The sequence below is a fragment of the Eumetopias jubatus genome, unplaced genomic scaffold (genome assembly GCF_037043125.1).
Source record: "Eumetopias jubatus isolate StellerSeaLion01/CBP00866 unplaced genomic scaffold, mEumJub1_p1.0 scaffold_14, whole genome shotgun sequence".
NCBI lineage: Eukaryota > Metazoa > Chordata > Mammalia > Carnivora > Otariidae > Eumetopias > Eumetopias jubatus.
In genome coordinates this window covers 17,559,383-17,578,155 of record NW_028274820.1, presented here as the reverse complement: position 1 = coordinate 17,578,155, position 18,773 = coordinate 17,559,383, and the positions used below count along the sequence as shown (strand labels likewise).

Genomic DNA, 18,773 nt, shown 5'->3' with positions numbered 1-18,773 from the left:
TTTTCATTTCTTTGACAATCTACATTTTTTGTAGATGCATACTACTTCATCATATGACATCATTTAGTTTGTTTTAGTTTCTTACTGGGCAATTAATTTGGGACCTTTGTAAATGGTAGTATGGTACTGCACATAAATTTTAGTGCATGCCTTTTGTGTGTGGGTGTGTGTATGCGTGCACACACGCATGTGTGCAGGAGTGTCAGCTATTATTTCTAAAGTAGAGCTGCCAACAGTAGTTGCTAATGCTGCTGAGGACTCAACATGTGCCCCCAAAATTAACTCCTCTCATCCACATCACTCCAGGAAACAGGACACACTGTATCTCCTTATTACAGATGAGAAAATTATGGCACAGAGAGTTCAAATAGCTATAGACCCAAGATTTCAATCCAGGCACTTGGCATTCAGAGTCCAAGCACTTAAGCCCTCCCCCACCGTACCTTTCCAGTGTTAGTGGGGCTCTTACAGTGTTCTTGTGAGATCAGGAAACATGGTGCCAGTGACACACTGAGCACACCCACCAGTCATGCGACATGTTATACTGTCACCACAGAACGTCTTAAACCAAATGATCTGAATCTGCTGATCTTTGAAGGAGAAATAACCTGGGCATCTTCACTGGCTGTGGTCCCCTGGGGCCAGTGCCCCAAAGAAGACATCATAAGGAATATCTCAGGGTAAGAATTAGAAATGTGGAATTGACCATTATTACAATCACTGCTGAATTGGAAGGCTCAGTTGTCATGCTGTCCCTTACCTTGGACTCTCAGATTGCACCAAATGAAAGTACACAGAGGCCAAAGTAGACATTTAATTGTTTTTATTATGCCTATTTTGTAAAACAGTACAAAATTCAGGCAGCAAAGATTGCAGCTTCTGGATGTGCAGAATAAAAGGCTTCCAGGCAGTTATCTGGGGAAGGAGCCCCAGGGGACATGACTAGAAGTTGCATGTGGGCTATACTCAGAGGCATGGGGACTAGGTGCCTGAGGAGCTGGCGGACATTAAGGAGAGAGGTGCTGAAGCCCCTATGGATGGCCCCCTAGCCCCACCCCTGGGTCATGGCAGAATTTGTTCTTTTGGCAGAGTGAAAGTTTCTGTTTGGAAACAGTGGTTTGGAAACCTGTTCTGCAATAATGACACAAGGGAAGAAGACACATTTGAACTGAAATAACCCAAACCAAGAAAGCAAGCCCCAACTAGATTCTCAGCAGACGTTTTTAGGAACAATAGCCAATGGAGACAAGTGGACCCTTGGTGCCACCATGTGTTAGGAACTCTTCCCATTGCCATAGAGTGCTGGTCTCCCAAACAGATAGAAGGTGATGATGGTGGAGTAGATCAGGTTCTTGAAGAAGAGGAGGAGGTAGGTGTAGTAGGCAGAAGTGGTCTTGAGCTGTAGCTGCAGGGTGGCTAAAAGAGGTCATTTATTAGTTTCACCTGTTCTTTTGAAAGACTAGGTCTTATTAATGGGAGGGTGGTCATATTATACATTTTTGAATATCTAGGTTGAAGGGATACCCCCACCACAAAACAACCCAACAGTAAACATCTATCCACCCACATCATCACCGGCACCAGCACCAGCACCAGCACCACCAAGACATCTCAGAATCCAGCTTGTACGTCAAGTCAAACAACAACCTCTGGGAAATTCACTTAGAACATTTCAACGTATTAAAAAAGTAAGGTTAGGTGTTAGATGAATGAGTCAACCTGACAAAAAGCACTGGTGGTAAGTAGCTTTTACCATTTCCTCACACCTACCATGTCTGTAAGTAATAATAGCTAATGTGCTTTAACCACTAACTAAATGGCAGACATTTAATTTGAGAGGTTTGTGTGCAAAGCTTTAATCTTACTTAATTTTTCAATAACTTAGGAGATTATTATTTTCATTGTCATTTCACAAATAAATTGAGGACAGAGATGTAACTTGCCTGATGTCATACAATTTACTAAGTACCACAAGTCAGATTTTATCCCAGCAACATAATGTGAATTCAAGAACACATTCTTACCTACTCTGTATTTCTGAATCTCCATATGCAATAAATACTCCTGACAACAAACAGTTAAGCATAAATATAAAGATGAATTGCTGATTTAGAAGCATCTTAGCCATTACACATTGTGCATTAATGAGAGTCCTATCAAGGGTACAATCAGTGGAAATTTGGTTGTGTTCAATGTAGGGTGGGTGGAGGTTTTAGTAAAGAGGGCATTAGTTGTGATGAGCACTGGGTGATGTGTGGAAGTGTTGAATCTATATAGTACACCTGAAACTAATATTACACTATATGTTAACCAACTGGGATTTAAATACAAACTTTAAAAAATAATAAGGTGCAAGAAAGCGGCGAATCCAAATTCTCTGCAACTTTAGGAGGTCAAACACACTCTCTTGTCTTTCCTGAATACCCTTATTGTAGCTATGCTGTTATAGGATAATTTCATTTATTATCCTTCGAAGTTTTGTAGGAAATATATGATGTCAAGAAATAATTAATGCTAATGATGGTGGGACAAATTGGCTACTCAATGAACCATCAGGTTGAGTCTGTTCTTATGGAAATTTCTTTTATGTGTTTATCTCCAAAGAGTCAGAACTCCCAAATCATTAGCCCTTGGTGTGGAAAGGGACCTGAATGGTGCTGTGCTCATAACTTCTTAACCTTGGCCAGGTAATATGTTAGCCAAGGTCCAGAGGCCCCTTGAGATTGGACATGGAGGACAGATCAGCAGGGCTAGAGTTAATGCTCCTCGTCACATTCTTTGTACATATGAGGGGAGAAAGGGCCAGAAACCAGTACTTACAATGTATCAGCTAAATGAGATACCCTATGCTAGACATTCCACATATGTGACATTATATCTTCAGTAACCAAGTGAGGCATTATTCATGTTATTCCTCCTTGGCTCAGAAAATGTTTACTGTACCCATATTCATGCAACTAATAATTAAAAGACTGTTGTTAATGTCCAGTCTGTGGCACTTGAAGCTCTGCATTCACATCTGTTCCTGTGTGAGCACCTGTCTCAGGGCCTTAGGTTTGGGATTTCTTGCTCTATGATGACATCATAGAGGAAAAATAGAAAATTGAGTAAAGTGTATGAATTGTTGACTCAGATAGTCTTAGTTGAAGCCCCAGATCTCGCTGTGTGGCACGGTGCAAGGGACTTAGTTAATTTCAGTTTCTTGCCCTCATGTGTAAAATGAGAATAAAATCTTTCACAGTGCGTATTAAAAGAATTAAACAAAATGCATTCACAGTGCAGCATGCCTTCTGTATCAAACTCTTGGCAGTTACTAACTGCCAGCTAGAACAAAGACTTAAAAAAAAAAAAACCGCTGGAAGCAACTTGATATCATGTTTCCTTAGGAGAAACAAAGGCCACAGAAATGAAGTCCAATATTGAAAGAATTAAGATCACATCATTGCACCCCTAATTTATAGTCCTCTCACATCCAAACAGCATTTACTGTATGAAGATGACTTCACATATCACTCAGTCTATTTTGTAAGATCCAGCTCTTCTGAGGTTTCTACCTGAAGCCAGGGGAGTTCAAAAGTTAAGTTGATTAGGAGGAAAAAAATGCTCTAGCATAACATAACATAAAGGCAAACATAGACAAAAACTTACCTTCTTCAATTTCTGTAGAATCCAGAGCAGTGAGCTCTAAAAGAAATGAGAACAAGTATTATTCAAATATTCATATTCATCATTTGACAGGTATCTGTGTTGTGGATAGATAGATGATAGATAGATGATAGATGATAGATAGATGATAGATAGATAGATATAGATAGATGATAAAACAATTAGTCAACGGAGAGGAGAGCCATTACTAATATGAGCCTCACAATTCCAGAAATGGTTGCTCTGATTCTCTGTAATTCAGTAGATCAATTCATATATTGTATTTCTGCAAGTGAAGATGTTGAAGTTCATGAATGATGCATTTTTTTCCCTTCTTTTCTCACAACACGAGGGTAATGTCTTAGATTATGTTGTTTCCTTCTGTGCTCCTAGGTCCCAGCACAGAGCCTGCTGCACAGGAGGTGTTCTATAAATACTTGTTAAATGGAAAAATAACCAGGAACAGTGGCTGCTGTACTGTCCTCAGCACCCACTGTCGACATGAAGGGTTGCTACCAAAATGAATTCATCCAACCCTAGAATGCACGGCAGAATCTTAGATGTTGGAAGGAGTCTGGTTTAGGTCAATTTCCATCTAAGCTACAGAGAACAGCCCGACCTCCAATCATGCACGCCCCAGTACCCCCGGTACCCCAGCTCCTGCACATGATTTTCTGGAGTGGGGGTGCTGTTTGCAGACATGCAATAATACTAATGAAAGCCAATTCCTATTGAGTAATTATTACTGTGCAAGGCACTATGTGAAAGTTCATCATTCATCTCATCTGATCCCCCAGTAACAATGTTGTGAGATGAATTTGGAAGACTCCATGTAAGACACGAGGAAATAAGGTTTAGTGAGTAATTAACTTGCCAAGAGTCATACCAGTGACTGGTAGAGCCAGCACTCAAAGGTCAGTTGTGGAGGTTTAGATGAGCTAGAACATGTGGCAAGTACCTTGTAAAACAATCCATTGAAATCAAACATACTCCATCATTGTGGACTCTCAGACATCATCTCTTCCAAATATCTTTTTTTAAAAAAGATTTTATTCATTTATTCGACAGAGAGAGAGAGCACAAGCAGGGGGAATGGCAGGCAGAGGCAGAGGGAGAAGCAGGCTTCCTGCAGAGCAGGGGGAGCCCGATGTGGGACTCGATCCCAGGACCCCGGGATCATGACCTGAGCTGAAGGCAGTTGCCCAACCAACTGAGCCACCCAGGCACCCCTCTTCCAGATATCTTCACTGGTCTTAACAAATGACCTTTTTATTGCAGAAGCTCACTATTTTAGTTCACTTCTTTCCAGGGACAAAAGATAGAGCAATAATAATTATAGTTTTCCAAACATTTAAAATCCGAGGTAAGAGTTATATTTCTCTACAGTGTAAAAAAAAATGCCCAACATACTTACAAAGACAAAATTCCTTTAAAAGATCATTGACCATTGGATGCAGGAAGGGAGAGTTGCAAGGTTGTTTCGTTTTATACTTTTCTGCTCCATGCATCCTTATCCACACAGGCATGGTTCTGGTGTGCAATTTTATGCACTCCACACAATCTTTTTTTTTTCTTAAAGATTTTATTTTATTTATTTGAGGGAGAGAGAGTGAGAGAGAGAGAGCACAAGACGGGGTAGGGTCAGAGGGAGGAGCAGACTCCCTGCTGAGCAGGGAGCCTGATGCAGGACTCGATCCCGGGACTCCGGGATCATGACCTGAGCCGAAGGCAGTTGCCTAACCAACTGAGCCACCCAGGCACCCCACACAATCTTCTACTGGTGCACTCTTAAAAAAATGGGTTTGAGGTATAGGCTTTGGGGTAAATCCCCAAAATAAAATGTTTATATAATCATGTTTAGATGTTAAATTATGCTCAAGAACTGATTTTAAAGTGTCTTAAAAGTCCTTTTCTTTTCCATACAGTGGCTTTACTGAGAGAAATAAAAGAGAAAGAGAAGTGAAATAAAAGAGAAATAAAAATTTCTTATCACCATGCATTGATTGATTGAAAAGCATTAAGGTAACAATTTTTCCAATTAAAATCTGTGTGTGCCCTAGGTCCTCTTTCTCAATCACGTTGGTTGAAAACTTGGACCAGATTGTTTTATCTCTTCAAAATCACTTCATGGATTTGTGCTTCCATGTTCTATATATTTTTAGCTTTCATCAAAACCAAAAAGAATAAACAAAACACTTATAAGAAACAGTATTAGAAATTTGCTGTAGAAAGGCATTAACAGAAATGCCCTCAATAGCTTTGTTGCTATGAGAAGACCATGGAGGCATTTCTTTCAGAAATTAATTCCCAAGTAAAACACATCATGAATAAGAACTTCTCCCTTTTCTATAATCATTACCATGGAACGTACTATAGTATATCTTTACTTTGATCAATAAAATCAATACCTAACGCACTTCAGCCCAGTTGTTACATTAAACTTATGCTTAGCTCATTTGCCTCCTGTTTCTTAGCTGTAGAAATAAAAAATTAGGGCTGTTTGTAATCTTAATTCAGTTATTTTAGGAAAGGATATACATAAATACACTAAACATGAATAGATGCATCCATGTCATGTTTTCAGAAACAAGCATTTTCACTGACATTATTGCGCTTCTTCATCACATGCCAGGAGAAAGGAAAGATAAGTGTTCCACCCTAATTTGATTGTTGGAAACACTAAGGATCCAAGAGGATAAAGATTTACTTCAGCAATTCAGAGTGGTACACTGCAAAGGTTTTTGCATGTTTTGTTATGTGTTTGTTTCCCGCTGCTTCCCAAGGGCTTATGAACCGCAGGGAAAGTACAGATTGGTTCCTTCTCATGGTCCCTCTGGGGTCTTGGTCTGTGATGTTAATGCCAGGACTTGACTGAGTCTAGTGAGTTACTGGACCACAGCCGGGTCAGGGCACCTTCAGCTGTCTGCCCACACTGTCTAAATATGTCCAGCATAAGCCCCAATGAGGTTCATTTGGGGCACAATGCCTGAATCATGCCTGAATCACAAGTGACCCTGAGTGATTAGGAAAATTATATTCTCTCTACTGTAGTGATCCTCCTTGGGGCAGTAGTTCGTTCTGTATCTCTACCAGGCCTGGCACACACTAGGACTGCAATAATGTTTGCTGAGCAGCTTTACCAATGGTAAGGAATATATCCATTATGTAGAATGGAAGAATAATTGTACACATTAGCTTCACCCAATCTTTATTTACCAAACTTCACCTTAGAGTGGTATATAAAATTCAAATCTGAGAAATCTAAGACCATACTAAAACCATAGTGACCAAATTATTGTAGCTTCTATCTCATTGTTTATGGGTTATACTTTGTGTAGAGCAAGATTGAAGTGAGAAGGACTTTGACCGCTGAATAGAATATTCCTGAAAGATGTATAATTGTTCTTATTTCCTGATAAAGTAAGATCATCAAAAGTGGTTCTTGAGCATTTATGATTTGCGAGGTTGCTAGGTGCTTTCATGTGTATTGTTTCATTTAATTCGTACAATGATCCCCAAAAAACATCACTGTGAACTTCATAGTTTGGATGATGAAACTGAGGCAAGAAAGACTAAGTGAATTTGTCTTTTTCTTTTTCTCTGTATGTTCCAAAGTCCATTTTACTTCAATTCTATGGGAAAATAGCAGGACATTTATGCTACCATTAAAGGTAACAACATCAATGAAAGGTTTCTATTTGTTTCTTTTCATTAGTATTTGACAGAAAAGGTGGAATATTTCCTTTGGGAAGAAAAAGGTACTGGAAAGTTGCATTCATATATACACGTACATACCTTTTTTCTGTGAAGGAAATAGAATCTCTTGATCAACTCCTCCTTTATTCCGCTCGTGTTTGACAATACATTTGTGTTCTTTATCCACTGATGCTCCAGTCACGGTCAGCCAGCTGAATTTCATGTATGTGTTATTAGTCTTCATGGTGTCTCCCTGCTGTGATTTCAGAATTGTTTCGTCATCCCTTTCTTTCCAATCTATCTTAATAACATCAGGGAAAAAGTCCTCAAGGAGACAAAGATATGTTCCAGCCTTATGAAGTCTTCTTTCAGCAATTGAAGGAAGGAAAATTGTGGGCTTGGGAGAAATGTCTGCATCAAGGCTTCTATCTGTGGGTAAGTGGAATAGCAATTAGAACATTATTAGAGAAACACAAATTTTGTGTGGTTGGAACCACCCAGCACAGTGAAATGAGGAAATTTGCCATAGAATTAGTGCTTATCTCAGACCTTTCATCCACAGTGGGTTATGAGGGACTGATTGTCCTTATTTTCAGTGGGAAAACAGGTACAAGAAGTCATGTAACTTGCTCAAAGTCACAACACTTAAGTGGCGGAGTCTGGATTAAAATGCGAGATTTTTTGAAACAATACATAGTCACTTGTCTGAGAATTCACTTCCATGTGTCCTTGACAATCTATTAAGTTGACCTTTAAATCTTCAAATTGGATCCCAAATGCACTTCTGAAGTAATGGAGGTCCCCTACTTGATTCCTGATTTTACAAAACATCTCAATCTCACATCTGAACAACTCCAGGATTTTAAGTAGGATAATGTTTAAAACTGCACCTCCCAAATATTTACAATGCCTTGAATTTAGAAGCAATGGGGCAGTATTTCCAAAACTGCTATTAGAAAGCTTATTTTTTTCAGAAATGCTTTTGTATTAACTTTATCAAGTAACACACATCAGAATTTTGTTTTGCTTTGGAAAATGTTCACTGAAAGCACATTTTTGTATTGGAATTTCATTTGAGGTTTATATATGACTAAGATGACACCATATTTTGACTCTCAATGTCTCCCTTTAAAGTTGAATCTGCCCTAGAAAGCTGCTAAATGGTTTTTAGAACCCCACAATATCTGTGATTTCACCTGTTGAATAAAGTATATATATAATTGGTGTAATGTTAAAAGTATGGTTCCAGAGTTTCTTGCAGACATAATGTCAAATATATAACAAAACATCTTTGATTTTAAAGGGCATGTCACTTGAATACTGGTATGTTACTTGATTATGCATTTATTGTTAGTGATTAAAATGATAAAAGTTAGAATCCTTTTAAATTTATTTCCAACTGAAATGCAAGTGCTTTACTGATATTCTCTTAGAGCTACTTTGGAGTTAGTTTAGTAATTCAATGGGCAGTTTCTTTAGAATTCAATGAGAAATTGGATTTCTCATTCGAGAAGTAAAGGAAGAAAAATCTTTTCTGGGTGGCTCATAGTACTCTTTTTTTTTTTTAGGAAAAAAATTCTTGAGAATGTCTCCTTGTGTAGCAAAGCTCTTATTTTCATACAAAATCAGTAACAAACAATGAGCTTTTATTCATGAATAAATAGAATTAGGTCATAACGTACTTATTTTAACTTTATATATCTTGTGCATGGTGTAAATACTATTTTATTGATTATAATATTAAGACACCGTATATTTCTCCAATGATATATTTTGCTTTTAATTTGAAAAACATATTAGATAAAGAAGATTAATTTTTCAATTGTATGATATTATTTTTTCAATTATGTGATATTTACATAATTTTAGCCTCTAGTCAATATATTAAGGAATCTAATTTTCATCTTAGAAACTTTGTGTGTTTTTTTTATAGGAATACTTCTGATTCATTATAGTAAAGAAATTGAAAATCAACTGATGAACTTGAAAAATTTCTGGATGGTAACACACTGGTTTTACCTCCTGTCCCTTTTCTTTAACTAGACTCTTGATGTTTTATTCTTTTCAGCATAAAATGAATCTTGAACTTCCACAATTTTCTCAGTGGAATGTAAGTTGTGCATTAAAATAGTGTACTTGATTAAATATGGTTAGTGCCTATATTTTGGGTAATAATATTACATAGTTTTTCCTTCAACATTCTTTTTAAAACGTATTAACAGTGATTTTTATGGCCAAAATCATTTTTATGATGCATAAATTAGAAACCAGATTCCAAGAAAAATAAACCTGTCCAATACACTTACATACATTCATTTGCATAATCACAAAATACATTGGAGTTAAATTGCCGGAGTTAATTTATATTTTATTAAGATGCAGCAGTATGAATTCTATATAAATTTACCAAATGTCAACTACATTTTCAAGTGCAAGTGTAATATTTCAAACCTGCATATTGATGTTGATTTAATTATTCTCTATTTTTTCTGTTATTTTTCTTTTATTAAATACATAAAGCTGTTTCATATTTGAATATGAATTTCAAATTTATGGCATTTCTAACTTTATTTAAAATACTAACTGTATTTAAAAAGTTTAAACTTTTTTCTAATAAATGTGAGCATGAAGGCCAAACTTGTTGGCGTCTGACCATGTCTGCCGAAGGTCACCATCTGTGAAGGACATTAAGTGTCATGGGGCCCACAGTAATGATGCAGTGGGAGCATGAAATGTGCTCGTTTAAAGACCATTTCTTCCATTTTATAAAGTGGATGTGGAAGGCAATGCCCCACTCTTTCACTTCACATTCCTCCTAAAGGACTCATGCACTGAAGTCCTTTTCTCATTTTATGGTGGGAAAAACATAACAAATTTGAAAATGTAGTGTACTTCATCACATTTTCCCCCTACCTTTGAACATAAAATTTGACCTTGTGTTTCTTGATAGATAATCACAGGCCTTTTTCTTCTGCTTTCCTTAGTGCTTTTGATCTATTTTTATTTCATGGCCTAACTCTACTTGTGTATTTTATTTTAAGCCTTCTCAAATAGATTTTGGAAATAGGTAATATAACTAAGTGAGAAATATTTTGTGCATTAGAACTTGTTTCTTTTTCTGCCCCAGAGCTTGATAGTTTGGTAAGGTCTAACCCAAAGATGACATGAAAAATGGGAGATGTTTGCAAACCCTGCTCTGAGATACAGACACAAAACTTGTAGAATTCAAACACACTGAAATGCCAGAGCATAAGGTGGAAGCTTTCATTCCCAACATTATCCCTCACAAAACAGGGGCTGCTTTTTATTTTTTTATTTATTTTTTTTAACTTTTTATTTTTATTTTTATTTATTCATGAGAGACAGAGAGAATGAGAGAGAGAGAGAGGCAGAGGGAGAAGCAGGCTCCCAAGGAGCAGGGAGCCTGATGCGGGACTCGATCCCAGGACCCTGGGACCTGAGCTGAAGGAAGACGCTTAACCATCTGAGCCACCCAGGCACCCAAAACGGGTTGCTTTATGTTTACGCCTCTCATATTAAAAGAAGCTCTTTTAATACTCTACTTTGATCAAACAATACTACTTGGACAAGATAATCAGCCTGAAATAAACTCAATGTTAGTTTTAGAAGTAGAGCTGGTAAAAGACAGTGAAGAAATTTAATATGGATTTGGTAAATATTACCTGGAACAAAAGTCTCTACATGTTATGCTTACATTGCAAAATATAGAATACCAGAGCAAATAAAAAATGCTTTTTTAAAAATTTTGTAAGAGGGTAATTTTCTCTTCAGATAAACTATCCAGTGACATCATCATAAGGGGATCTCAAAACAGACACTCAGACGCTGAGACGACTCAAAAATTTGCTCTGAAGTGGATGTTTTAGATGCATGTAAAGTGAACAAAATTTTGTAATGAAATTGAAGACAAAAAAAGCAGTATTTCTCAACTGATATTTGTATTGACATAATTTTTAACTATGTAGGTATAATTTCATTAAGATATTAAATTTAGAAGTGAATATTTGAGTTTTATCCATATTATTATAAATTTACATATTCAAGTTGCAAAACCTCCTTCCTTTTTCCTTTATGTCTGGATATTTCCACTGAAACATGAGAGATCACCTTATATTCATGCTAACAATACTTGAGACAATGCTTATTACATTCTCATCATTTTTAGAATCGAGTGACAATGAGTCTTAGAAATTGAAGTATTCCACAAATTAGACCATTGGTTCTAAATTGATCTGTAGACTAGATGGTAATTATTAATATATTTTTCTGTACTCCTGATTTCATAAAGATATCCAGTAGGTGGCCATTTGAATTCTGGTGGATAGACATTCTTTATCACTGACCATGTCCCAATTTTTATGATTGCTATTTCCATATTTAATTTCATATACTCCTAGCACCATTCACTTGAGATTGTTGTTACATTGATAATATGAATGGATGGAAATCCAAGATGTTAACAGTAACAAGTGTCACCATAATATTTTAATTTTTTCTTTTCTAATTTTTTTCCATAATGAGCATATATCATTTTTATAATTTTAAGAAAGCAATAACAAGTGAATCAAAATTTATTTTCTAACAGATGATTATACAGAAAATGATAGATCCAGTTCACAGTCTGTATTTTTTTTCTGCACCACACTCTCCTAAAAAAAATTGTTTTCAGGAACTCATGAATTACGTCTATGTCACCATTATTAAACTTGATTCCTAGAATTTGCATAGATCATGTAGTCAGTTGGAGAAAAGAGGACCAGAAACTTGCTTTTCAGTTTATGATACATTTGTGCCTATGATCACAACTGCTAAGGAAAACTAAATATGTCATTTCTTTAATTTTTTCAATGTTTTATCACCTTTGTGAAATTCTTTGAAAACTTTTATTTGAGGGCACCTTGGTGGTTCAGTTGGTTAAGCATCTGACTTCTGCTCAGGTCATGATCTCAGTGTCCTGGGATCGCCCCGCATAGCGCTTTATGCTAAGCAGGGATTCTGCTTCTCCCTTTCCCTCTCCTTCTGCCCCTCTCCCAGCTCATGCTCCCTCTCTCAAATAAATAAGTAAAATCTTAAAATCAAAATTTTTATTTGACAATACCTTGTATGCTAGAAACATCCCTATGAGATAGTCTCCCTCATCCAGGCAAAATTTCATCTTTAAGGCTAATGAAGAATGGACAAATTTACCAGACTGAATTTAGGCGAAAAATAACCCCTACCTTATGACATTCTTGAATATGTTGCATAGTTAAATATTTTGATACATGATATTCATCATCCTCTGACCAAATGAAAGTTTAGCAACTTTTTGTTCATTCCTTTCCATTGATTATTTTTGGAATCAAATAAATAAGATATAGAAACTTCTTTACAAAACTTTCAACACAGAAATCTCAAATGGACCTAACATCTACACTTCTTAGGGACCCGCAGTTGCTTTAGCTAGTTAGCTAAAGGACTAGGGCGGAGTCACCAACCTCTCCAAAGATCCTGCTGCTACTTGTGACCAAACTGTGACCAATTCCTAGAATTCTGAGCCAGCACCAGCACCTAGCCTGCAGCCCCTGGATTATCTGCCTCCCCTCCCTACCTTATATGGAAGAATGTAAAGAAAATTTACCTGTAACCCTGAGCTGTGTGCCAGGACCAAACACTTTGATTCTGCTCCAGCCAAATAATCCACTGTGTGAAAAGCTTTTACAAGAAACTCCTTTGGTGCCTCTTTTAAAATTGTGCCTATATTTTTTCCAATATTTATATAAACATAGAAAAATTGACCATGGTAACATTAAACAAAGATGAAGCTCAAGCAAAATCACATTAGACATGAACATAGTCAAGAATGGGTATGAACTGGGGCACCTGGGTGGCTCAGTCATTTAAGTGTCTAACTATTGATTTCAACTCAGGTCATGATCTCAGGGTCCTGAAATCAAGCCTTGAGTCAGGCTCCTTGCTCAGTGGGGGGTCTGCTTCAGATCCTCTCTCTCTCTCCCCCTCTTCTTCTGCCCCTGCCCCTGCTCACTCTCTCTCTCAAATAAATAATAAATAAATTTTTTAAGAAAAGTATGGATATGAACTCACCCCTCTCTGCCTGGTCAGCTTGGTTCTGCCTTTCTCATCTCAAGTGTTGGAGACTATGATTTTACCTTTTCTCACCATTTTCCTGAAATTTCTAATCTCCTGCTTTAAAGGTTTTCTTCTGATGTCATTTCTTTATTAGGGTGTAACTTACAGTTATTGTATCTTTAATTTTCAGAGAGGAACAAAAATAGAAATAATATATTTGAGTATATAATATATGAGTGTTCAATATTTTTACAAGTATTATTTTATTTCTATATATTAAGGGGTGGTTTGACTGCAAAGTGAATTCTTTCCAGAATTCATTTCCCACTGATACTAGAACAGATGAGTTGTTACAGAGTCTGAAATCTTAATGATGATCTCTTAACCTATTTATTCCTGAAAAATTGCTCCTTTGGGCTTGAAAATACCTAACATTTTCTAGGGTATTGATTTACAATCCTAAACTGCCCATCAGAGGATCCTGTTTGGTTTGGTCTCTCTGCAGCTGTCCCAGCAGGAGTGCAAAGGCAGCTCTGAGTTCTGCAGCTGAGCCCTGCATGCAGTACAACTGCTCCCGTTCTTCTGCCAGCTTACATATTTCCTGAAAATTTGATGCCAATACAGAAAGAAGACTGAATGGGATGGTGTCAGAAGGACTTGTCATTTTATAGAAATACCCTGAGAATCACACTGTGAGAATTTAATAAATGTATATTCCACATGACTTACTTGATCTTGTGTGGGAAAAAGAGGCAGTTTTAAGGCCATGATTCAAAACAGAAGCATTGTTTTCCACGAGGAGTCATACAAATTATGAGCTACTACTAATAAAGCATTCAGCCAATGTGTCTACTTAAAAAGTCAGGCTACAGAAGAGTAAGTATCAGAATATGAAAATATGGCCTAACGTTTCTAATATCACATAATGGCTAGACCATGCATTTTGGAATGGACAAACTCTGTTGGATCCCACTCTTCACCATAGTAACTAGCCATGTAAATTTATGCAAATAACTGAACTTCTCCAAGCCTCAGTTTCCTTATCTGTGATATGGAATAAGAAGGTTTTCTGTATAGGGCTGTTGAGAAATAAGATAATACACTGGAACTAGTAAACATGATATCTGGACCTCAATAAATCTTAGCTAATATTATTATTCTCTTTACTGGGATGGTTTCAGGTAATTTTATCCAATTCTTCCACCAAACAAAATATATGGATTTTATAAGCAATAGCTATTACATAAATTAAGAAAACAAAAGAGCTCATGAATCCAAGATGTTCTGTGACCCTGGCACCCATAAGTCAAAAAATAGGGGGTCCAATGACCACAATCCAAAATAGTTGTTGTCTAGACTAGAAGCTTTTTGAGTGTTGAGACTGTGTCTTGTTCACCTTTTTATCTGTAGCATCAAGCACAGAAACTGTCTTTAATAAATGTTTGCAAAGACAATAAATGAACAAACGAAAATTTAAAGCCATACAGACTCTGGAGCTGAAGTGGTTTAATTAGCTCACAAATCCATCAAACTGGACCATCTCTAGGCAATATCACAACACTAACAATAGCACAAATTTTGATTAGCCTCAACCTCCCCTATAAGATGCTACAGTAATAAGAGTAAGTGGGATTATTAATATTCTATAGTCATTTACTGTAAGAGTTAATTTTTTTGCACTTCTCTTAAAGATGACACAGAAACAATCATATAAATTTCAAAAGTTATTAGAGAAAGAAACACCACTCATTAAGAAAGGAGCCTTATTAATATTAGAGGTACTTAATCAAGTGTTTCTTATGTAAGAGACTGTCTACAAGAAAAGCATGTTGAACCAATAACTCACACCAATGGTTTGTAGACACAGTTCTCAAAATAATTTTAACTTCAGTCCTGAATATATCTTTGTGTGTGTGTATTTCCTAAAAGTAGAATTACAATCTGCTTGCAAGCAGGGAAGTAAATAAACAAAGTAGTTTTCTTTCCAGATATAGTGACCAGTAACTGTAAAATTGCTGTCCATATGCTGAGGTAATCCTACATTGTTTTTTCTAAAAAGCATCTATCGGTTTTTCATTCACAAGGTTTAAACAAAACAAAGTTACTCACCTGGGGGAGTTACTATGAGCTTAGTTCCCTGTGCAAACATCAGGATCCAGACTGTTACCACACTGGTTAGAGGTCCTACAAAAACATCAGCTTTCTCCTGAGCTTCACTGCTGTGAAGGTAGAAACTACCTTCAGGTAGAAACACTGTACTGGCAATTTGATCTTCTGGGTTCCCTTGGAAATCTTGGAATATAGGCTTTATGATATCTAATATTTTATAAGTTTTTCTCAGATTAGTTGACCCAAATGTCTGTTTTCCAAAGAGGCAATAATCATTGAAAATTGCTGATAGAAAACAAAAACAGTAAGAACAAAAGAAAAAAAAAGAGATTGTGTCTTCAGAGTAAATTCCTAAAAGTATTTCTGCTAGTTTGAAAGGTAAATACATATGAACTGTTGTTAGATATTTCCAAATTCCCCCACGAAAGGGTTGTATTTTGCATCCTTACCAACAAGGTGTAAGAGTGCCTCCCACAGCTTCCCCAACAGAGTGTATTACTTTTGTTCAGTCTCGTGAATGAAAAACGGTATGTCAATGTAGTTTTTTTAATTGATATTTATCTTATTAAAAGTGAAGGTGAGCATCTATTTACCTATTTAAGATCTATGTTTTTATTTCTCTTCATGAATTGGCTTTTCATGTCTTTTGCCATTTTCCTCTAGGATATTTTAAATGATTTACTTCCATTTTTAAAAAGTATTTTTATTTTAAGGATAAGTGATCATCATGTGCTATACAACTTGCAAGTATTTCCTCATGGATTGTCATTTGCCTTTTGTTTTAACTTATGCTGCTTTTTGCCATGCAAGCTTTGTTTTCATTTTCATGGAGTAACATTTATCAAAATATTTTCTTATTGTATCTTGAATTTTAGTCATAGTTACAAACTCATTCCCTTACTCTTTTTTGTACAGAAGGGGCTGCCAACATTTTTCTGTACAGAGTCAGATAACAAATATTGTACATAGGTTGTTTGGCCCTAAGGTCTCTGTCATGATTTGTCACCTCCACCACTGTAGCTCAAAAGCCTTCAGAGGTAGTTAGGAAATGCATAGGCATGGCTGTGTTCCAGGAATGTCAGCAGCAGGTGTTCTATTAGAAATGTCTGAGAGGAAAAGTTTTCTATTTTCCCTATTCTATTATTTAAAGTTAAGAAGTAAAAAAAAATAATAAGTTATGGTTTGGGTTTTATATTTTGTTCTATTATGGTCAAATATGCCATAATAACCCATAAGCAATGTAATGCCTCAATATAGTGAGCATTGGACATGCTCCAAGCACGTGTAGGAACTTTATATGTATTCTTTAAGTTACTGCTCTCAGCAGTTCCTCCAGGTAAATATATTTATATTTTCCATTTCCAAATGAGGAAAATGAATCAAAGATATGGTAAGTGATTTATCCAGAGTAAGATAGTTAATATGGGGAGAGTGGATATGTAACAAAGGGTCATTGAGGAAACCCTGAGAAATAGGGAAACATAAAATAAAATAAATGTCACTCCACAGTATATCATTCTAGGGAAGTGATTGACAGATATCTTCTGTAGAGGGTGAAATGATCAATATTTTAGGGTTTATGGGTCTCTGTTGCAAATATTCAGCTCTGCCATTTTAAAGCAAGGGCAGCTTTCTACAATTTATAAGCATATGGTCAAGGCTGTGTTTTAATAAAACCTTATTTGCAAAACTGGGGGTTGCTGGGCTTGGATATAGTTTGTGGACCTCCTATTCCATGGTACCCACTATTGCCATAGTGGTTAGTTACAGTTTTTCAGTTTTCTTTTTTGTGGAGGTATAAGTAGTAATACTATTGGATGGAAAATATAAATATATAACCATTTGAAGTGTCATATATACAGTTTTAATTTTTTATACAGCTATATTTTAAATTGTTATGTAAACAATCTGTTATTAAATGTAAAAACCCAAAAATATTGATGGCAGGAGCGCTGAAAACTAACTCTACCTTTGCCCTCTATCTTGATCAAGTCCTCTCTTGGGGCTCCATGCTCTGGGCCCCTTTGGAGGTTAATATGCACACCTTAGTAAGGCCCGCCAAGGTCCAATCAGGGGAGACTTGGTTTGGACTTCAGTAAAGTTGTAAATTTTACTTATAGTTCTTCAAAAAACATATTTTTAACAGTTACATAGTATTCTGTCACTTCAAAGCCTCATAGATAAGGTGCCCTTTTCCCTACTGCTCATCACTGCTGTGTTTCAAGATTGTTGTGTGTTGAAAGGTCAGGGTGGCTCCATCTCTTGAGATCCATCTCCAGGTAGCCACGTTAATCGAATTCTGCACTGTTCTTTTGAGTATCAAATGAAGTAATCTGTATTTAGCACAGATAGGGTGAGAAGCTTAATTCCTCTTTTCATTCCCTTCTTTCTGGAAAAGGTTCGTGTTCTCTGACTCTATATTCCATTCAGGGGTCTTCTTACCTTTGTTTCTGTAGACTTGTTAGGGGACAGGTGAGGCCCTTTTGAGACCAGACCCTCAGGTTCCTCCTGCTGACGTCTCACCACAGTCAGGAATCACGATGGACAAGGTGTGGGACACCAGACCCTGAGTTTGCCCTTGGGAAGGGGCTGTCACTGCTGGGAGGAATTCATTCTGCTTCCATAGCATCTCTGCATTAGATAGCACCACCTGATTCTTAGAATGAGAAACAGGGAATGAAAGTGCTGTCATGATCTCAGGAACCAGAGGTAAATGGCAGGCATGGCAATTATGTGGTCAGATATCCCTGTTACCAAAGGTACCCAATTTTTGTGAAGTAAACGTTTTTACTCAAGGTTTGAAAGTGGACTCTAAGGAGGTGAGAGAGGAGATTTTGTAGTTTCACACACTACACTGTGTATTTCCCTATTTCTTGAAAACTCACAACCATCCAGTTACTAATCATAAGATTCAATTCTCAATAATTATTTTTTGTTTTATTGATTTGTGAGGGACATTGCCTTTCTTTTCTTTAGAGGTATAGGGAGCGTGTATTATCTTTCTTTTTAACCATCTGAAACTTATTCAGGATCTTTAGTTTTCTTTGCAGAACCCTGGAGAGCAAAGTCAAAGTCATATCCACCATGATGGAGGCACCTGATATGTTTAGGGGTTTGTTCCAATAGAGCACTCCTGGTTTTATCCCAGTATTGATCCCTGAATGTGGAGTGAGGTGCTGTTTCTACCTCTGGGATACAGGATTTATACAGCAGTCTCTCCTGTGTCCCCAAAT

At 36.7% G+C, this 18,773-nt stretch overlaps 1 gene segment (V, D, J or C); it reads right to left on the bottom strand.

Annotated features, from left to right (window-relative positions):
- Positions 1 to 806: 806 nt before the first annotated feature.
- On the bottom strand, positions 807 to 18,169 carry LOC114202229 (T-cell receptor gamma chain C region C10.5-like). The segment is given in 5 exon segments: positions 807 to 1,416; positions 3,649 to 3,684; positions 7,441 to 7,770; positions 15,541 to 15,825; positions 18,064 to 18,169. Coding segments are annotated over 5 exon segments (900 nt in total).
- Positions 18,170 to 18,773: the final 604 nt, after the last annotated feature.